This window comes from Nesoenas mayeri, assembly GCF_963082525.1.
Source record: "Nesoenas mayeri genome assembly, chromosome: 12".
In the NCBI taxonomy this organism is placed as follows: Eukaryota; Metazoa; Chordata; class Aves; order Columbiformes; family Columbidae; genus Nesoenas; species Nesoenas mayeri.
Window position 1 is genome coordinate 18,759,869 of NC_137547.1, and position 23,094 is coordinate 18,782,962.

General features: G+C 43.3%; 1 protein-coding gene across 1 annotated transcript in view; it reads right to left on the reverse strand.

Moving 5' to 3' along the window:
* The window catches only part of WTIP (WT1 interacting protein), a gene marked incomplete at its 3' end in the record, with an annotated part of 77,126 nt that overhangs the window by 39,604 nt on the left and 14,428 nt on the right, over positions 1-23,094 (reverse strand). Inside the window, exon 2 of the mRNA XM_080352297.1 lies at positions 6,216-6,317. Coding sequence (XP_080208423.1) covers positions 6,216-6,317 — 102 coding nt within the window. The remainder of the gene's footprint in view (positions 1-6,215; positions 6,318-23,094) is intronic.

A 23,094-nucleotide genomic window follows, 5' to 3' on the forward strand; every position in this document is an offset into this window, starting at 1 on the left:
TCAAAGTCACTGCCCCACACGCGGTGCATCAGGACCCACTGCCAGCTCCAGTTGTGGCCTGGAAACCACCAAACACTCAGGTGGCCATGAATTCAATCCAAATACAGGGTCTGAGTTGGGGATGAGTAACAATTGCAGTTATGCAAGCTGAGGGCATGCAGCTCTCACGCTCCAGGCCACGGGGGTCGGGGAGGAATGTTCCCACATGCACAGCACTGAATCACCCGCTGGCTTGTCTTCCCCTGAACACCAGGTATTAGCCAATGGCTCTGGCAGGGCTACAGACCAAAAATCCCAAAATTCCAGTCTGCTCTGGTCCAACAGTATGTGGTTAGAAAATGTCAGGGAAAAGTGTGCAAGGACATTAGCAACCCAGCAGACTTTCACTCCCTTGCAGCAGTACTCATTAGCTCCCCTGCCTGAAGGGTTCTTGTTGTGCTTGCTGGGTGCTCAGAACAGCCACGTGAAGCCATGGCAGTCAGATGAACAGATACTGAACCTGAAGCTGAGTCACCTAAGTCAGCCACGAGGCACTGCAGAGTTAGAAGCCACTGACATCCCCACATGTATTTGTACCAATGTGATTAACAGCTCTAACACTGGTGGACATACAGTGTAGGGCTCACAGATTTGACACTGCATTTGGTTTTCTTCTACGTGAAAATCACATTCACAGATAATTTAATTTAGGGCAATCAAGCAAGTACTGGCAGTGTGCAATTTGGATGCAATGACTCATGCCAAACTTATAAATATGCTGTGGAGACATAACAAATATGAATTGAAAATGAACCTTCCACTGGCAATGTGGCTATTTAAAAAACTCACCAACTGTTGATAAATATACACTGAAGGGACACAGCTCCCTTAAGATGTTCTGTGCCTCACTACCACCAAGTGCAAACAAAGGTTCAACCCGGGGCAGCAAATACACAAAAGACCATTTCCAGTGTCACGAGGAACTTCTCCCTACAAGTCGGGACATGAGCAATCTCCTATTAATAGACATCTACATCCAGTAGCACCGAACGGCTTCAGTCAGAAGGGAGCTGTTGTCTCTGAGACTCGATACGAGTGAAAAGGCAGCTTGCATCCACAACCATGAACCAATTCCCCTTGCACATCAGTTGGAGGGCACAGCCTAATTCAGAACCACTCTTTATATCTTCAGGGTAACAACACCTACTGCTGCAGTTGTCCCACTCAGGCCTTTTAAAAGGGCAGTGCTGTCAGTCCTCACTGTGATCCTTATCCTTCTCTTAGACGCTTGTAGCAATGGGCTTGTGAAGTCTGGACAAAGGCTGGCGCTGAGGCAGCAGCAGTGCCAGTAATCAACTGAACTGCGATACCTTTACAAGCTGTCCCTTAAAATTAAACTGCTGTATGAAACCCCCATGAGAGCTCCAGTCTGATCAATAGCTACCAGGTAAGAAACAAGCCGCATACCTCTGGGATTATACAGTTTGCTTTAGGCTTCTGACTGATCTTGCAGTGATTTCCTGTGCCTTAAAACCAGTGGCAAAAGTGCAAATTAAAGACGAATGGCATGCTCAAACATTTGCCTTCATGTAAGAGAGCAAAATGTGTTCCTGGTTTTTATGGTGAAATACGTCTCAGCTTTGACAATAGGGAGATTTAAATCCTTAGCTCTATAAAGTTCATTCCCTGCCCATCTCCTACACCCTCAGAGTAACAAATACCAGACCAATATTCCTCACTGCAAAGATTTATCTTACTGCAGTTTCTACAATTATTGCCACTGGATTAAAATTTTCAGCCTGAAAAGATGCTGTGTGGCATTATGATCTGCAAACTGGAGGGACCTGATAAGTTATCTTCTGTAATGAGTATCAAATAGAGCCCATTAATTCCTGCAGCTGATCACCTGCACTTAGATCACACAAGCGATCTGGCATTATTGCAATTATTCTTCAAGAAATCCTGTCATGCTGTGAAATACTACTTAGAGGAATAAGATTATGAGCTTTTCAGGCAGACGTTTTTCAGCTCTTGTCTTCCACAAGCAAAATCTGCCACTGAACTCCTGCCAAAACTAAAATTTTACACTTAACAGAAGGGACAGCGTATGTTGTTGCTTGAATTCATCTCTGTTATTTAAGATTCAGCAAAGCATGCTTACATATGAGTCATATAATATATTGAAGCACATGTCTGAGTGTTTTGCTGAATCAAGTCCTAAAAGAGGTTCCACTGGTGTTAGGGCTGAGAGAGGATTTGAATCTACATTTAAAAACCACCCTAACAAGCTTCAAGTTGTTTTCTCTAAGAGATTGTGGATAAAGATCTACACTGAACTACTTGATCCCAGGGAAATCAGATCACTGTAGCTTTTACATTACCTGAAGAGAATTATCTAACCTCTGAAGTAAAGCTAACTGAGGAGCACGGCTTTTTGCAGAAAGCAATCAGGGTTTACACAGAGACATAACAAAAATTAACTTACAAAGTTCTGAGATGCTGAACTTGCTCAGATACAGGAGCAAGGCTCAACTAAAGCCCACTGAACACATTAAAGAGGCAGAAATGCAGCACATGAAAGGTGCCTCCTAGGTAATTTCCTTTTCCTTTCCTTTCTTCTTCTGACCTCATCTCCCTGGTGAGATTTCCTTTTTTTGAGGAGATCCTGTGCAACTCTGAATCAACATATTACTGAGTTTTATCCCAAAGCTGCCAGAACCTAGGAATACAGTGAAGAGATTTACCATCTGAGTATTTGACCAAAACATCTAAAGGGGACAAAAGTCTCCTGTTTATTTACTTCACAGAGGTGCCTGCATCTGCTATCATATTTTATGTTTTCCTCTTGATTACCAGCAACACAAACTCTCCCGCAATGGTGTGAGTAAAAAAAGACAGCGCTGGCATAAGCACTGTGCACCCCTGAAGGTGCAGGATGGCCCGTTCTGCCCTTTTCAACCAGGGCACTCTGACCAATGGCACTTGGTGCTGAAACCAAAGTTAAACTCACCGAAGTGCCTAAGACAGGACTCCAACTCAGGTAGAATTTCCTATTGAGGGTCCCTTTCCACTTCTCTGTGTAACTACACTTGTCTCCACTCACTATCACATTTCAGCCTGAGTGGTCTCCAAACCACAACTTTTCTCAAGGGTTTGAAATATACACATATATATATATATATTTTAATTGTAACTGTTTTAGTATTGGGCCCTTATCTAAATCAAATGTCTTCAGGTACACAGTTTTTATTCTTTGGTTACGGCCTTTCACTTTCTAGATCTGTTACACTGAAAATAAGACTGATAACTCCTGGAGGAGAGTTTGGATCATTCTTGTTATTTGGGAAAAAAAGAGGAAAAAGGAAGGGCAAGCTTGCACTCCTACTCTCTCTCAGATTTTAAAGCCTACGTAGGAACTAGTGCATAGGAACCATTGTAGGCAGAGCACACTAACACACTGCTCTCCTGCCAAAGGCTCAGAAGGAGCATTAGCCTGTGTGTTGTGACCTCTTGCCTAACAAAGGTCATTAACGATTCACCCAGTTACCTACATATTGAACCTAAAAGCTTGGCTCAACTTATAACACTTTCCAAAGGGACATTTGGTCTTAATTTGAAAACAGAAATAGAGAATTTGCCACTTCTCTTGCTATTTCATTCCAGGAGTTAATCATCCTCATTGTGCAAAAACTGTCTTTGATTTCCTATTTGAATTCTGTAATTTCAACCTGTAGAAGAGATCACTCTTGTGTTTGTCTCTAGTAAGTATGAGACCACTTTCTAATGCTGTTTTTTAGTAAAAGTATTTACGAGCTCCAACCACATGCCCCTCCCATCATTTCTGATTCTCAAATTACACTAGGCTCTCACATTTTCTCCTGCCTTTAATCATCTACGTAGCTCCTTCTGGACCCTTTATAGTTTTTCCTTATCTCTTTAAGAGTGGGCACAAAAACTAGAGTGCAGAATTCTCACCTGGGTCCCACCAATGTCACACTCAAGGTAAAATGAACTCTCTATTCACGAACTACAGTACTATGAGAAGTTTGCATGTGGTTGGTGGTACAAGATGTACTGTAAGACCTTTTCAGAAGCACAGTCCAGGATGCAGTTCCCATAGGTAACTCATACACCTCATTCCCAAGGTCTGCATCTACTGGCACTGTCCTGAATCACTCTGGTTTTCCCAAAGACTGCACAGTCCCAAATAAAGAGAGAAACCAGAGTTAATGAAACACCACCTTTTCAGCTATGCTCATTTTGATACTATTCCAGAGCTGGGTGGAGAGGAAAAGCTCTGCTTGTGTGTAGCTGAACTTAAGCTTTGATCTAGTTTTTCTACCCACACTCAGGCACTCCCGCCACATCACCAACACATCCACCTTTTCAATGCCTAGAATAAGTCCACACACGTTCCCTTTTCAATGGGATTGTATCAGAGGTTGCAGACAGAAGGAACCCAAGCCCTTCTTGCAAAACATCCTGGTGGGGAATAGCTGGGCCCTCCAGCCCATGTGCAGTAAAGCGAGGGGCTGAGAAGACAACCTGGAGCACTGTTTCCTTGTGCATGTGCATGACTCATGGAAAACCGTGTGAATCACTAAATTCCACCGGCACCGTGGGGTGGGGAAAAACTACACTCTGAACAGACATGTCTCAAGTTGCCCTATGGTAGATATACACTGGCCACACACACCTCATCAGGACAGTCAGAAAAGATGCTTGTGCTTTTGAATAATTACGTTGTGTTTGTATTTTGCTGTTAAAATACATTCCTTGGCCCTTATACATTCTTCTAAGGAACAGAGTGACTTGTGTACAGACCCCTGTGGTAACAAACGCACATCCTGGCTACTTAAAAAAACCACGCCTGCCCCAGAGAGGAAGCTGGAATTCACCCATGCAATTAGGTTAGGTTAATGTTGGCAATGAGTGGATAGATATTATCCAATATCACATTTTGTAATCCTATGTTCAGCAGGATGCTGTTCTCTTTATGAGCCAACAAAACAGCTACTCATTCCCTGTCAGACTTGAGCAAAGTCAAGAATGATCCCTGAAGGTTTGAGACAAGTTTATTCTAGAACCTGGTCATGGTCCAGAATAATTTATAAATGTCACTAAATTCTGCATTCAGGTTGTAGGTTTCTTTAAACCAATATTTATCTGGACAAATCTCAGGAGAAAAGACAACACTTCTCCTTTCACAAGTCAACTTTACAATGGTCTTTTCATTATCAGGTTCTTTAGTTCTATACCAATACTCTTTTACTCTTTTTCTAATCCTTATTATAAACGATTTATGCCCAGCATGTGCTGCTCAAAGTAAATATTTTGCTGTGTATATGTGTAACAACAAGATCTTCAACATCCAGGCAAATATTTTCATATATTAGGAATGGAAATAATTGTGTGGGCATATCAAGAAAAATTACCTGACTCCTGAAAACTGAGCTCACATACTTCCCTTGAACCTGGTGGGAATTTGTGAGCTCTCGGCAGTTTCTGACAAGACAGTGAGAAAGTTTCCAACTAAAGTTCACAATGCTTGACTTAAGGCAAACACTTCTGAAAGCGCTGCTCTGAATCTTTCAAGTCCTGTTTCCCGTGGCAAAGCCCTGAATAGAATGCATCACTTTCAGATGTGTTCAGATTAAAAGAGAAACCTGAAAAGGTCCTGAGAACAAGGAGGAGATAGTGATTTATCTGCAAGTTTTCCTTTAAAAAATAAAGTATTGCAACAGCTTAAGGTGTTTCAACACACAGTTTCTATTTCTTTTTATCACACGCAAACATAAGAGAAAATTTTTGAGCATTAGGCATCTACAGAAATGACAAGTATACATGCTTGAGTTGCATTTGCAAATAGAAAGTGAGGGAAAATATGGTTTTGGCTGCACAAATTTTGTCATTTTTCTGTAAAAATGATAAATATCTATTACAGTTCCATAAACACAAGTGATTTAAAGTATGTAGTGCTTATAACAGCCAGGTTGAAGCCGTTTTGTAAATGCAGCCCTTAAAACAACCAAATACTACTTTTCTGGGATGATGCTTAAGAAAGCACCATTGAACACTTACAGATGGCAAATAAAAAACAACTTCTGAGGCTGGAGTCTTGCATGGGCATTTTGCCTCAGGAAGCAGGCAAGATTAAGTCTCACTTTGTACACTGATTGATAAAGTAATATACATTACAAAAAGAAGCCACTTAGGCTATGGTAGATCTGACTTACCACAAGAGCAGCATGTGAAGCAGTTGGTATGATAGAGGTTACCCATTGCTTGGCAAGCCTGGCTTGCTCCATAGACACCTTTTCCACATTTTATACAAATACCTACAAAGCAGAAAGAGAATGGAAGTTAGAATCCTCCGCAGCTCCTAGAAACAGCTCCAGGCTGTCGATTCATAAGACTCATGATACCCCCATGAGGCCCAAAATCGATGAACTCCTCACCCTGAATAGATTCAAGTACACAAAACAGTAACAGGTGACTTGATTGAAACAAATGCATAGGAATTAACCCAAAATAAAAGGACGGGGGAAAGCCTCTGCTGGTGTTTCAATGCATGGAGACTGAGTCTGGCTAAAGACACAAATCCAAAGGAGGCAAATGCAGTGAGAGGACAGAAAACCTGCACGCTCCCTAGAAATAACTTCATTTGCCCCACTAGTAGTTCAGTGAGACTTTCACAACTAGATGCTCTACCATAATACATTCAATAATCAGTAATAAAACAACAATTCATTCCAAAACCAAAAGACTTCTCTTTGCCCCTCTCCAGCAATGCAACATCAACAGCGCTGGTCCATGGTGAGCATGGCCACCTGCATGGGCTGTGTCATGTGATCAGTTTAAAGAGGATTCTGTCAAGTTAAAAAAATATATATATTTGAAGAAAAAATCTTCCTATGCTATTAATATTCAAATGCTGAAGTGGAAAGACCTTTCATAAATCATGGGTTTCTTGGTGTTTCTACCTTTTAACTCCTTCATTTCAAATCATGAAGAGAGATGAGCCTTTCATTCAACTAGTTCAACATCCTGGCACAACGTTGCCGTTTTGGGCCACAAGCACATTTTCCAAATGGAACAATAATTTTAAAAAACGAGAAAACTATTGATAATAGATTAAAAAAAATAATCCTAAACATGATTACAGCATTCCAGTGAAGCAGGAACTAGAGGGTGTTTCAAAGAGATTGATCCAATTGCAGAGATATAGCGATTCCAAATTGGGTCCATCTTCTTGAAATGCGATATATAACTTTAATATTACCAGGTAACAATGCCCCAAGCTAAACCTGTGCTAGCAACAAGCTACCAGCTAGCTCAACTGGTTCATTGCAAATAAAGTACTGAGAAAATGCTGGTCCTCAGGCTCGCTCAGCTCTGGTATAGGAAATGGGAATTTCAGAATATTTGTTGCCTTATCGAAGGCTGTTATGTCTATTTATTTATTTGTAAGCAAAGGTTACAAAAAAGGTCTGCTATTTGCCATGAGTTAATAGTTAACTGCTGATGAAAGATGGTTATTGATTACTGCAGACACTGATTGGAAAAGGCATCCCATCTACCAGCACAGCACCCGCAGACCTGCTCCCTGTCCCACCACATACCACAACCTCCACAACAACCCCGGGCCCTCCCGGCCCTGGGGCATGGGGGTGCACACCCAGCAGGGAACAGGGGGTCATACCACAAATGTTACTTCAGCATCAGGTCTTGCCATGATGTTTCAGTTACCTGCACCCTTCCTGCCAGCTTTTCATGCTGAATGTGTACCCGGGACTGGCAGCTATTGACAACCTGTCTGATTGTGAGATCTACCTTTTCCTATTTATGCTTAATATTACTCAAAGAGGAGCAGAAATCCAGAGTCTGTAATCCTCTGGCATTTCTGTCTATGAGCTCTCAGGCACAAATCTACTACAGCCATGAACTGCTTTGATAAATGAAGTTATTGCCTCATTTCTTTGCCAACGCTCCACTGAACCATCATAAGCAAAAGGATTTATTGTGGATGTTAAAGTTACACTGGCCTCTCCAGCAAGTGATTCGTTATGAGCAGCTGTCAGTTTGTTAACTCGTTTTCTCTAAGACACTACTCATTAACTCCAGGAATGAATGACCACAGAAACGATTAGCATACTAAAAAAAGTGCATGTATAATTTTAAAAGTGTATTTTGGAAAATACATATGCAGCTGTGGTGTGAGTATAGTGTGAGCTCATAACTGTCAAGGAAAAGCACTGATTACATGGCTGTTCAGGTCTGATTTTCCACCAGCCACAGCCCAGACTGCACATTGCAAGCTTGTGAAAGACTTGACATAATAGCTACAGCACTTCCCCCCCCCCCCAATTTAATTCCAAAGCTTGTTAAACCGCCTATGAAGAACATTCTGTTACAGAGAAAGCATGTCGCATTTCTGACACTTCACTTGACATGACTTCAGATCAACTGTTTCAGCCTGTATATGATTCCTTGCCCCTCTCGACACCTCTGTTCTAAGCACCCCACTGTGCCTCTAGTTCTTTAACACATCAGCTGTTTATTTCCACTCAGGTCATCAGCTCTCCTACAGGTCTGGTGTCTCTCTTCAGCTGTTGTAAGATGTTGCATATACCCAAAGTTTGCATAACGGTTGGCTGAGCAGAACACAGCATCACAGCATTCCTTCGCTGCGGTCAAGAGATGTTTGCATCCTCACACAGTGTTTAACCAAACATCAGAGACTGAACAAACATACTCTGTGGGCCACAGCAAAAGACCACCAAAAAAACAACACTAGAAAGAGAAGGAGCTCCCAGAGACTCCCCCATTGGAGCTGGTTACAGCACATCGCCAGTGCTCCCCACAGCTTTCACCTGTCTGCTTCACTGAGCTTGACTGTGTCGGTCAGAACATGCAACCAAGCAAGCCTCCAGCACTGTATGGCAACACAGCCATCAGAAACACAATGCTCTCTAAGTAAATCATGTATTAGCAAAATACTAGTATCAGCACCAGGAAAAAATAAGACAGGTATTTTCTGACATAGTCAGCTTTTGCTGCAGATGCAAGAGATGGAAAGCAATGCATTATAACAAGCAAAGGTATCAACAACAACCTAGAAAAGATATTAAAGCTATAGGATTTTTGTTTTGCCTCCTTTAATTTACTTGTAAGAGTTCCATGTAGCAGCCTACACATTAGAAAAAGTGTAGTTTGTGACCTGTACATCAAATTCTAGGATGCTCTTTTGATGATGCCAGTACAGGCTGGTACTTCATACAGACTTCACCAGGAACCCAGAGTTGCAAAAAAAAGCAGTAGGCTTTTAGTAGTTTAAATGCAGTACATCTAATGGCAGATAGATAACCACCTTTTGGCCAAGCTTTGTTCTCAGACACAAGTGGAACTCAGCTTTTGCCTAAGGCCATCCTCACTTAACCTGAAGTCAAGGGTTTAGCACAAATGCAAGAAAAATGGTACCATATGGCCTCTCAACTTCAGTCCGCAGGAGCTGTGTGAGTCAGAGGGAGAATCTGGCTATTGCACGCGTTGACTGTGCACAGTTTAGGGATAAGCTGCAGCTTTACTGTCTTGCAGCCACACCGTATCTCCAGGATAACTGCTACATGTTGCCTACAGTAGGAAACAACCAAGCCCTGTCGTCAAGAGTTATGGTAAAGCTAAAATTAACAACTAACACATGGCACAGATTACTCCCTCCTTGCCTCTGCAGTTCTGGGAAAAGGGTGGATGAACATCACACTTGGCTACTACAAAATCCCCTGTTCCTCTGTTGGACTGGAAAATACCATCTCTCCTTAAGTCCCAAACAGGCTTTTCCACACCTGTGGTGTAGGAAAACCTACAGCCATGAAGCAGGAAGAACAAAGGAGAAGGAAAGCTTTAAATCAGCTCAAGAAATCAAACTGCAGCAATAGAGGCCACTGCAGGAGCAGGAGAGCTGTGGAGGGGCTGCTCCAGACACCTGCAGGTATCATTGGCCACAGGAGGTGTTCCCACGTGGGCTGGTTTTACATAGGGTGTTGCTACTACCTTTAAAAAAATACTCTGCTGAGAAGCTGGGTAAACAGTGAAGCATCAGAGCTGCCCTGAGCCCAGGCAGCCCTGTCACTGCCGCAGCAGTACCTGCCCGAGCTGATGGCAGCTACTGTGCAGACGTCCTAGACTGCGGCAGCTCGGATGCTGAGAGGTGACTTCAGGCAAGAAGAATGCTCCCTCCCCTCCAACAGCCGCAGGAGGAGGGATCTTCCAACACACACGTCATCTCTCAGAGGCAGACAGAAGAAACAAGGCACCTACAACAGGGCACAGGGGCAGGTCCTCTCCCCACAGCCAGGCAGGAATGAGGGAGGCAGCCTGGGAAACCCTCCCAGCCCTCACCACCACAGGTAGCTCTCGCTGGAGGGCTTTGTCACCTGGCAGATGCCTGGCAAATGTACCAAGGCTTGAATACCCAACATAAAATAAAATCTGGTATGTAGAAGTTATAAAAATAAATAAGCATATCCTGGACATGCTCAGCAGCAATGCAACCATTGCATGAAGAACTGGCCTAAGATGTCTAGTGATAGGAACGACGGAGGGGCTGTCTGGGTAAGCTACCAGCACTGCCCCCTCCCCTCAGAAAGACCAGAAGACACCACAACTCGAATTAAGGTTTAAAATGACAGACTAAGAAAAGCGAGGAATGCTCAAGTAAATATTTTAAGCTCCTGTCCCAAGCCAGAGCCCGTCCACACCTGGCAATGCAACATCCCACAGCCAGGAAGGACCTGATCCCATCCAGTAACACAGCTCTGCCTTGCAAACACTTGCCACAGTGACAATGCTGAGGTTGGAGTAGGTTAAACTGGAGGAAGATGGGCCACAGCACCTAACACAAATCACAGCTGAAGCAAAGCAAGACAAGAAGCAGGCTGTGGATGGGGAAACTTTATGCTCTCATTGTTAAGCCTCACTAAGATTGTCTCCAATCCTGCTTTCCTCCTCAAATAAAGAAGGTAAAAAACCCCCCCACCAATAAATTACCTAGGCCCTTAACATATGTATCTGCTGCCTTAAAAAGATCTCCATCACTTCAATACCTCCTACAGGAGGCTTTACTCAATTAATACATAGGCTTGGAGCAGGAGGGATGTGCGTGTAGAACTTACTTAGAAAAAGCAAAGTTTGAGATTAGTTTATGTTTGGTTACAAATGTGGTAAAGTTCACATTCAGTGGAAGCTCTGTAGAAGCAAGCTCTAGGTTCCAACTCCAGCTCCTGGAATAACTTTCACTACCTCCACTGTGCTTATTGCTTAACAAGGCTGTGGCTCACGTAGGACAAAGTTGCTGGGCGAGGTCATGGCCACAAAGGGAGGCACTGAGACTAGTTCCAGGAATGACAGTGCTGATCAGAACACTGGTGCTGAGCTTTACCTGCTGAGGGATCAGCACTTCTAGCAGGTCAGCAGGGTTTGGCCTCAGCATATACCAAGTTGCTTCAGTAAATACATACACTTTTCTGTCAGAAACTTGTCAGAATTTCAAAGGTAGGGTGAGGTGACAGGTGAGAGTTGGGGAACATAGGCGGCTGTGGGAACAACTCTAAAACATCACTCTCCCAGAGTTCGTACTTCAGCAGGTAGGAGCCCAGGGCATGTCTGTACTGGTGAATTAAACCATGGCAGCTCCAGGTCAGCACTGAGAAGTAGGAGATGTCACTGGAGCCAGTATCAGCTCTGATTAGCAGCTGCTTGAAACTAAAAGGCTTTTGTTACTGTTAAAGTAGATCCACCCAGTTGCACAGTGAAAGCCTGAGCTAGCGTAGCAAATGCTTATTGCTTCATACAGTATGTGAAATTACTGCTCTGAACCATGAAATTACTGACACTATCTGCCCAGAGTTCACCCTGCCCCAGCCGCAGCCAGCGTGCCTCTGCATAACTTCTCTTTGTGTGGATCTCCGACTCTGCCACGGAGCCTCCTGACAGCACAAGGCATATCACAGGACTATTGTTCTGCACAGTGTTGTAGTTACACTGACACTTGGTTTACAAATATTCATTCATTTCTCTGCTTCTTGATTTAGTGCATGGCAGCTCCAGGATGATTTATAATTCTCACTTGGCATTTATAGAAAGATCTTTTGCTACTGAGGCAACGAACTGGAAGACTGAGTAGTTTTTGTGGCTGCTCTATCGTCTGCACCACTTTACATTGCTTTGTCTGTGATTCAGAACTCAGCTGACTGCTCAAGCTTCATGCTCAAGTTGACAAACACAGCACAATAACTTGCAAATAACTTTAGCAACTGAATTATCGACCAAAAAGACGACAGTAGAAAATCCTGGTTCTAAAAGTACAGCATGTTTCAAAAAGACAGACCCAATTTGAAATCTATTTCTTTGAAACTGGGTCCATCTTTTTGAAACATCCTGTACCTTGTGATTACTGGGGTTATCAAAGTGAAGGGACACATACAATTCGAGGTGGGGGTAAAGGAGAGCACTACTGGGAATGAATGACTTGGAGGGAAAAGCGTGTCTTTAAAGCCCCTTCCCTGTCCCACTGCTCAACATCTGCATATCTCACTGTGGACATGCACCCTCCTACAGCCCAAAGGGACCAGGTCAACAAGGCCTTTCAGCTCAAACCGCACTTGTTTTGCCAGGAACAGGCTGAATTATATGTGTGATCATGCTCATCGTATTTGAAGAGTCTAAAATTTCTAGCGCAGTGGCAGTAGCAAACAAGTGAAGACAGACTAAAGCCAGCACAAACTTGAGCTTCTACAACCATTGGCAGAGGACAGCACACCTCCACATCCAGGGTCACCAGGCGAGCCTCACACAGCTCAAGTCAGTGATGCTCCTGCAGGTCTCAGCTTCAGTCTAGAAAGATCTAATACCAACATCCAAAGCTTCCCCATGCTTCTGAGCAAATTTCTAGTTAAGAAGCTGGTGTCCAACACCAGGAGCGTTCAGTCCAGCTGTGTGTTCACACTGATTTAGGAAGAGGGTGGACCTTCACACCAAATGCCCCAATATAGTGGGCAACAAAAGTGGCATTTCACAGGTGGAAATAGAGGAGATTTACCAAAAAAAAAAAAAAAAGTTGCAAATGCACTCACACATATACATTTGTTTTTTAATGAACATGGATATTGCAATTTCTACCAGTGCTTTAATTTCTACAAGTTCATTTAGCTGGAGATCATCTGAGCTCTGGGACGAGATGCTTGTCCACACCATTGCTTTAGATTTACTCTGGCACAATAGCAAGTACAGATTCTGACCTCCGAGTTTTATTTAAGTTGCTTCCAGTAGCAGGTGTACAGACTTCAAGACGGTTTTATTACAGTAAATGAACAATAAATGAAATATTTCAAGCTTGTATTTTCATCACCTTTCTTTTGTGCTGATACTGTACATTAATAGTAATATAGCTACATATTGAAGATTTTCCTCTATAAATTACAGTGATCACAGTACAGAACCAGCAAATGACTATAGTGTACCAGCCTCTTTTCCCAGTTTTGACTTCATTTGTCTTTAGCAAAGCATTTAGTTTGTCTGTGTCTTGGCTCTTTTCTATATGAAAAGAGAACCACTGACACATCTGTGGTCTTCAGAGAAAAGACAGCTAAACCTTCTGAGATGACATGGCAAAGACAGAATCCATTTAAATACTTCAGTTTAGAAAAATCCACAACAAGGTAATGAGCGATACTGAAAGCAACAATGCAGCCCAGATATCCCAAACTCCACAGCACGTCAGACCTGACAACATCAGCTGCACAAACGTCAAGTTGGAGAGATTTTTCATTACATTCTCCTGACAGTACATGTATGAGTCATCACTCTAATATATGGCAGAAAAAGGTCATATATTACAGCTGCCTTCCTTGACATATTTGAAATGGGCTCATGATTAAACAGGGAGACTAGTCTAAAAGTTTCCAGGTGCACTTTTATATTTTCTTAGATAACGGTCTATTTGCAGAAGGAGCATGATGGTCTGGAAAAGGCATGGCATGACGTAACCACGCTCCAGCAGCTCCTTCCACCAGCAGTACCCAAGTGCCACACGTCCCCAGCAGCCCCGCAAAGATGCTGCCGACACTGGCTCGCTAGTTCTCACCTGCCACATGGAGGTTCTTCATTTCCCAAAGTATAAATAGGTTTGCTTAAAACAAAAACATGCATGTAGGCAGGTATGATACCAAGCTATTTTCAAAAGGATACAAAGCTGTTTCGCTTCAGGAAAGCTGGGAATGACTTAAAAACCTCTGTCACCTCAACCCTCTGAATATTTTTCTTCCCTGTCAGTGCAAGTCAGGTAACTCGAGGATGCTTTGGGAACATGGGGAGGAGGGATATACCTTCCTGCAAGGAAGGATTTTACTTCTCAAGTTTTTGGTGGGTGCAAAAGGAAATGCAGTTTTTGCATTGTTGAAATTTGCCATTGGAATATATTATTAAATAAATGTGGTTATGTTATACATCATTTTAATGTGCTTTTCTCACTTTGCTTTTTTTGCTACTGACTTATTACTCGCTGATTATTTCACATTTATTTTAGGCTATGGAAATGATGTTAGACAAAATACAAATCCAAGAGATTTTCTTATTCAAGTTCAAAATGGGTTGTATAGCAGCAAACAACTCGCAATATCAGCAACGCATTAGGTCCAGGAACTGCTAACAAACGCACAGGGCACCAGTGTTTCAAGAAGTCCGCAAAGGAGACGAGAGCCTTGAAGATGAGGAGCGTGGTGGTTGCCATTGGAAGTTGACAATGACCAACTGAGAGCAATCATCGAAGTTGATCCTCTTCCAACTACATGAGAAGCTGCCGAAGAACTCAACATTGACCATTCCACGGTCATTCAGAATTTGAAGCAAATTCAAAATGTGAAAAAGCTCAATAAGTGGGTGCCTCATGAGCTGACTGAAAATCCAAAAAAGACATTTTGAAATGTTGTCTTCTCCTATTCTACACAACAACAAACCATTTCTCAATCAGATTTTGACATGTGAGGAAAAGTGGATTGTGTAGGACAACTGGCGACAACCAGCTCAGCGGTTGAACCAAGAACCTCCAAAGCACTTTTAAAGACAAAATTGCTCCAAAAAAAGGACACAGTCACTGTTTGGTGATCTGCTGCTGGTCTGATCCACTCCAGCTTTCTGAATCCCAGCAAAACCATTCAATCTGAGAAGTCTGCTCAGCAAGTCGGTGAGATGCACCAAAAACTGCAACACCTGCAGCTGGCACTGGTCAACAGAAAAGGCCTGATTCTTCTTCATGACAACACCTGACCGCATGTCATACAATCAACACTTCCAAAGCTGAATGAATTGAGCTACAAAGTCTTGCCTCATCCACCATATTTGCCTGACCACATGACAACCAACTACCACTTCTTCAAGCATCTTGACAACTTTTTGCAGGGAAAATGCTTCCACAACCAGCAGGATGCAGAAAATGCTTTCCAAGAATCCATCAAATTCCAAAGCACAGATTTTACACTACGGGAATAAACAAACTTGGCAAAAAATTGTTTATTGTAATGGTTCCTATTTTGATTAATAAATATGTATTTGAGCCTAGTTATAATTATTTAAAATTCACTATCCAAAACTGCAATTACTTTTGCACCAACCTAATGCCTATCCTGGCAAAGCTCACTTACCCTGCCCTGACTACAGTGAAAATCCCAGCCCCCTCTGCAGCTGTAAGGCCCAGTCCAGGGAGGTGCCCAGTGCTGGTGCAAACAGCCACACTCTTCCCTCCAGCATTGCAGGAAGACCATAAGAAAAGCCTGTCCTGATCTAGCAAGTTGAACACCCTTGGGAGAGCTGGTCAAATATAGCTCCAATGACATGTAAACAGGATATTCTAATTTTGCCTCCTCCACCTCCGGGAAACAGTAACACTACATGCTAGATATATAGGCTCAATTCCTTTCTATGGGTCCAACCCTGGAGGGTGCGAGGGGGGAAGGGCAGGGTGAGCAAAGGAAAGTAAAAATCAGAAAACCAACATGCTGCCAACTTCCACAGCAAAACGAGGCTCCTATAGAACTGGGTGGTCCCATGAGTTCAGCTGCTCTCCGCTGCAGACCTAAGGCAGAGAAATGGTGGCTGCTCCCAGGCTTTAGTCAGATTCCCGCCTGCAACAATTCCTACAATAGGATAACTCTGAGTTTTGCATCACCACAAAAGGACCTGAGCTGCATTTCTTCCTTCAATGACTTGCTCCCTAAGGCAGCTGTGTCCAGCCAGCACTGCTCTACCAGTCAGAAAGGGTAGATCCCCCTTTAATCAGCAGCAACCCTTCCACTGAGGTGGGCAGCAGCACTGCAGCAGATGAGGCCAATGTTCCGACAACTGAGTAAATCCAGCTTTACAGCCCTTAGTACCTTATAAAAAGATGCTCCACAGTGTAAAGTACTGATGGTTAACTCTGTATTGGCGGGACTTCTGCTAGGTCAGTATCGTGTGTCTGCACTGCTTTGACTTTTTGCTGGATCAGGTGTTGTCAGTTCTGGATCAGGTAACACTGCTCTGCAGCAGCTGATGGGAACTCGGGGGTATGTGGTATGTCTGGTGAATGTGACAGAAATGTGAACATGCACTTGATCCACATCCAATTAGTATCCATGAATGATCCAGAAATCCACAAATCTCACACAGGACCATTTCTCTTCTCTGGTTTGTCCCTGACTGTCTCACTCATCTTGACACAAAATGGGAGCAAAGTGGGTATAAAATGTCAGAAAATTAGAAAGAGAGTAGAGCTATTTTTTTTTCAGATGAAAACAGTGTGAAACAGGCAAGGTCATAGCATTCAATTAAGAAGTATGCGCTGACTCTGCTTATGCTCTCAGTTATGTCCTGATTCCCAACTAGTGATAAACCACCATCCAGAGTTAGCAGACTAGAAACACACTTGGGTTTTTGCTATCCACTTTTCACATTCTCACAGATGGACCAGGGGTAGAAGTACCTGGCTCCTCTGCAAAAGCTGGGTACAGAGGAAAGAACATCGAAGATGCTGATCAGGGAGTTATCTCAGAAGGGACCTGACAATAAGAGGCAAACCTCAGCCATAATGGAGTTTTGGCATCATCTGCTCTTTTCACAACCTGCCCACTGCACCTGCAGCCAAACCTTTGGCCCATAACCTCCACAGAGAAACCTGCAACCACTTCACTGAAGTGCTAAGCCACTCCTATTAAAGAACATGTGTCCTGCAATAGCACTTGGCACTGAGATGCAAACAGTGAAATACACTTTGGCTTCAATCGCTAATATCAAACGCTATTAGCTTGAGGGGAGAAAGGATTTATCCCTTCCTCACATCCCCCCTGCTCACCCATCTCCAAGCCAAGATGGCAAGGCTTTCTCTTTTTAAGCTGAATTTGGGAAGATGGACTACTACTTGTAGAGCTGGATGCCAGACTCAAGCGAAAGTGACAAACAAGAGGCAAGATGCTCTTGTGTTCCTGAGTTCCCACTACCCTCTCGAGCATCCCATCACCTGAACATCACTCATTTAGTGTGTAACTCAGTTCCACCACACACAATCATCAGACAGCAAAAGTCATGTCTGAATTTTTAGCAACACTTAGAAAAATACATCTAAAGTATAGTTGTGGAGCAAACACCTCCAGGACAATTATTCATTAGAAATCTTTCTGCAGGTGACAAAAAGAAAACACAGGAACTGCAAAACCAAAGAGTGAGAAGACAGAAGAGACTGAAGGGTTAGGAAGGCAATTTTACACTTTGCTAGCTACAGTAAACACCTCCAAATAAATGTGACCTTATGCAATTTAACAGCCAAACCTCCCTTCTCCATTTTGAAAGGTTACACGAAGTGGTGAAATGCTAGTTAATTTGCATCTTAGAAGACCAGCTGAAAAATAACAGAACTGTGTAATCTTCTCATAATTATAAAGTCAACACTTAACTGACATGAGAAGCCTCTATTCATAGCAGCTAAAAGGAGCATTCATTCCTCTTTACATCATCCCTTCAGTGTTATGTCTTAATGCAATTTTCAACAGCAGGTAAAAATCACTAAAAAACGGAAACTGTGAAAAATTTTCCTCTATCTGGTTTTAATTAAAATGCTCAGCAAAACACAGAGGAGTGATCAAGAGGTAACCCTTTCCACCTCAACCATGCTGTCTGTTCATCCCTCATTACAGAGCCCAGTGGAAACCCCATGTACAACATCAGTGGTAAATATTTTCTGTACTACTAAAAGCAGTGGTTCAGATTAGGATCATGACAAAAGCAATAAAAGATAATTCATATCTCATTATAACCTATGCAGTAGGTGTTCGTGGTCTTTTAAGTTTCAGAAGGTCTACCTGAGAAGTGGGCACTGGAGGCGCTGCTACTGAGAAGACCAGATGAGAGCTGAGCTGCCCCACAGGCTCACATCACAGCAGCAGGACCTTCCATCTGGGCACTGGGTGCCAGTGCCTCTGCAATCTAAAACCTACCCACACCAGAAGACGACACAACCCACTCCCAAGCCTCCAGGCCCCGCCGTCCCGTTTAGACACAGCTCTTGCAGACAAACTGAGGGGGTATGCAATGCGTGGACAGAGCACACGGGCACCCAGCTCCCCATCAGACATCCAGGACACACATTCAACTTCAGCATTCCCATGATCCAAGATGTTTGGGTCTGAGCACCAGCTCAAGATGCCGTTGTCTTTCTTTGCCACAAGTGCACACTACTGACTAGCCTTCAACTTAGCCTCGTCCTGCAGATCACAACTCTGAGTTTGGCAGCTCAGCCAGTTTTCAGTCCATCTCACAGGCCACTTATCTAGTCTGTATTTCATCAGTTTGTCTCAAAGGATGTTATGGGCAACAGTATCAAAAGCTCTGCTAAAGCTGAGATCAACATTATCCGCTGCTCTGTCCTTATTCACCAAGCTTTTCATCATAGGCCACCCCAGTAGCCTTGTTGCTCCACATTTTCCCAGTCATCCTTTGCTCACAAACCTGCAGAAGCACTTCTCGACCTGTATATCTCTCACCAGATTCAGCTCCAGGCAAGCCTCAGCTCTCCTGATCCCAACCACATGTGCTCAGATAATGTTTTTATATTTCTCCCAGGTCACCTGACTCCATTTCCACCTATAACATATCCTACATTTCCTTTTAATTTCTTCCTTAGGAGTTCCTTGCTCATCCATGCAGGCCTCTTGCATGTCAGGATGGACCATTCCCAAGCTTAGAGACAGTAATACTTGAAAAACCAACCAGCTCTCCTGGACCCCTCTTATCTTCTTCTTAGCTACTTTATAAATCCTTTAAGTCAGAAAGGTACAGAATTTATATATGTGATACCCTAAGTCAGGATAGTATACAGGAATGCTCTCCCCTATTGTAAGTACTAGTAGAGACTGAACTTCAGTTTTCAAGTAAAGCTTTCCCTAAATTCACAACAAAGTGACATGCATAAGTAAAGAGCTACCTGTGAGTATTTACACATTCAGTTCCTACTTAGAGAACTAACTCCCAGGTGGATTCTCTTTAAACTTCCAAATAAGAACAAATGCATTTCTGAGTCTGACCTTTAATCAAAACATTCAGGATCAGCGGGTAAATCAGTAAGTTGGTATTATCCTTCTTGCGTGCTAAATCACTGCAGCACAACCCAATGAAACAATTCCCTTAATTGCAGCAAAGCCTTTTTGGAATCTCTCCTTTCACTGTATCCACTAAGAAATAAGTCTGTAAATATTGCCTTTGAAAACAAACAAAAAACACCAAAAAACAAACACCACACAACCGACAAACTTATCTTTTGAAAACTAGCTAAGAAAATTAGTGGTGGGTTTTGTTAGTTTTGTGTGTGTGTGTGTGGCTAGTGTTTATTTTTGCCATTTTTTTTTTTAATTACTAGAGCCTTTGTTTCCAGACAAATCTAGCCTCTTCTGTAATGATATCCATGGAAATAAAGGCGGCTTTTACTAAATTGATGAAGAATCTCTCTACTGTGCTGCCTCTGTAAGGTTAGCAGTGAAGTACAGAGTTGGTACTGAACTGGTGCCTACACATCCCTTGCTTCTCCCACTGGTGCCTTTGAGAAATGGAAGATTTTAGCATTTCTGGAGAGGAGCTATTTATTCATTTCAGAGAAGGAACCATTGTTTATCCTCAACTAAAACAGAATCTGTTCCAAACTAGTACCAGTCACAAAACATCTTCTCTGGTTGTCTTCAACCATAGCCAGAAAGAGAGAGATGTCTCTTCAACCAAAGCAAGAAAAACTAAACGATCAGTACAAATGGTCACTTCCCTGTTGGTTTTCATTTGATGGGAGCCACAGCTTCTATGTTGCAGTGGTGCCAGTGACTCAGGCTGACAGGAATGGCTCTGGCAGGGAAAACACAGGATGAGCATGTATCCCTTTCCTTATGTTTCCTTGAACCAATGGGCTTGCTGTAAAGATCTGTGATACCACATAAGAGTTAGCCGAGCAATTTTCATCTTACCCAGAAAAAAGCTGCATTCCTCTACAGTACTGGGTTTAAATCCTGGCAGGTATCTCACACCTTTACCTGATGAAACAGGTAACATCCAAGCATCTGTTGACAGCAGAAGGAACTTCAGCTCAGACCTGAAATACTGGGTGTCCCCCAGCCTCTTCTTCCCCTATACAATGGCCCAGTGCACTACTTGCTACTGTTTCTCAAAGACCTGATCCTGGAGCTCTTTGACAGAAGAGAACTTGAAATATTTAATTCCTATTTAGGATCAAGCATGTGGACTGTCCTCTGTTCAAATCTACACTCCAGCCTGCACAGAACAGAATAACCTCACCTTTTTCCCACCCTAGGCTTAAAAGTTAGTGTCCTGGCCTTGAGCTGCAGGACAAGAACAAACATGCACTTATTTGTTAGGAAATGGCCACACTTGACCTTGGAGTCAATCTTACTCTAAATTTAGACCCCAAGACAACACTGACTGTTCTCTTAAGTCAACTCCTCAGTGAAAAACTGCAGGCTGCATAATCCAAAAAATTCAAACAATAATTTGTTCACAGGCTTATTGAATACTCTTTCTGGATAGTAACTAGTTGTTTTTTTTCCAAACAGTAGCATTACAGGAGCAAATGATGTGTGCAGAACTGAGCCTGCACCACCAGCATACCCAGGGCCCAGCTGCCGATCTTTCTTTACAACAGGAATGTCTACTGTTTAGGGAAATGTTTTTACAAACTATTGGCATCTGGGTGTGTAGCTTCTGTCCTTTGAGGAAGGAAGACTCCCATCAACCTCAGTGAAGTTTAGCTGTAGTCCTAATCCAATTTAAAACATATATAAGGAAAATAAAACTTATAACCTAACATTCCCCCACAGTGGCCCTGTAATTTGTTTCTGTGCTCAAAATAAAACCAAAGCGGTTTTATAGCCACTTTAAGCTCAGTCCTGGTGCTGCCAGTTCTTGACCAACAAACAATGCCTTGATATTGCAAAGGCCTTAGAAAATGGGGCAGGCGGGGAGGGGACACACGACAGGGGAGGACACAAGCAAATGCACATGCATAAGCTTCATAATAAAGATGAAATAATGTTTCTCAAAAATTCAAGCAAATATTGCCAGTTGCCAGAGCTCTCCACAGCACCCTCTCTCCTTTTTTGAATCAAAGTTCTCTTTCACATTTTACACATTGGTTAGGAATGTTAATTTAAAGCTCCCCAAACACACCTGCTGGTGAGCTGCTCAGTCACAGTGGGCACTCCCAGAGTGACCCATCCTCTGAAGAGCCATTCCCCACCACCCCACACTGCATGCATCTTCCTCCCTCCTTTGAAATATCACAGCAAAAGTTGAAGCAACCTTGAGGGACCAGAGCAGCTACCTCCCTGCAGAAGCCAAGGTCTTTGCACAAGCCTATATAGGCCTTGTATTTGTGGACTGAGAGGGGACAGGAGTTAAGACAGGAACAATCCCCACCCAAAAGATAAGAGAAGAACTCTGACTATTGGGAACTGCTGCTGCACCTTATCCTCATCCAACCACATGGGCTGGAAGAGCTGGAGGAAGCAATATTTGGATATAAAAGGGAAAAACTCTTACATCACTTGTTACTCTGATATCTGTGGCTTCAGGGCCAGCTAAGATTTGTGCGTTCCACAGGGTGGGATTCAGCTTCATGCTGAACATCCCCCATCACAACACACAGCACAGCTGGTGGTCAGCACAGGCAGCTCCCCAAGTCCCCTGCTCTGCTCCAACCCAGGCACAGTTGCCTCCAGCAGCCCCTTGGCTTGTCATCCCATCTGCAGAGCAGGGGCAGAAATTCCCCATGTAGGCACACTGTGTGGACCAACCTATTTGGGAAAAAAAGGCTTTAAGCCAATACTCATTATTCATGGGGTACTTTGTCAGAAAAAAAGAAAAGTATCTCACCCAGACCCTCAATGCACACTTTTCTCTGACCTTGCAATAATCACACCCAGTAACTTCAAAGGAAGTTCTACCCACAAAGGGGTCCAAGATTTGGGCTTAAGCTTGGGAGCTAGGGTGTTTCTGTTTGTGTTTGATTTCATTTGTTTTGGTTGTATGTGTGTGTGTGTGGTTTGTTTTGGTTTTATTTGTTTCCCTTTCATGAGCTGCAGAAATAAATCAGATGGACACACAAGCAAGATAGGGAGCCCAGCCAGAGCCAGGTCACCGCTGTGGCCAGCTGGGTCCAAGCTGCTCCCCGCTCCTGCCCATCGACACTCCTGCCAGCCCCCCAGGGAAGCCAGGCAAAGCCCTGCGAGGTGGGGAGCCGAGGCGCAGGGAAGGGCAGAGCTTCATACACTTGGCACACCAGGAAGCTCATTTGCAAGTCTGCACTTGGAGCATCTTCAAAGTATTTTCTTCGTGAACAAATGCAAATCAGCCTCTGGGGATCACCTCTTTCTGGGCTGGTTCTTCACTGGCCTGAATTCCTCCCAGGTGTGGAACATGGGCTGAGAAAGCCTCTTCCCAGAAGAGTAACATCAGTTTGTTCTTACACAGCATGCAAGGCTGTTTCAGCCTAACCCAAGCTACCCCTTCTTTTTTCCCCTTTTCCTAATAGGTCAG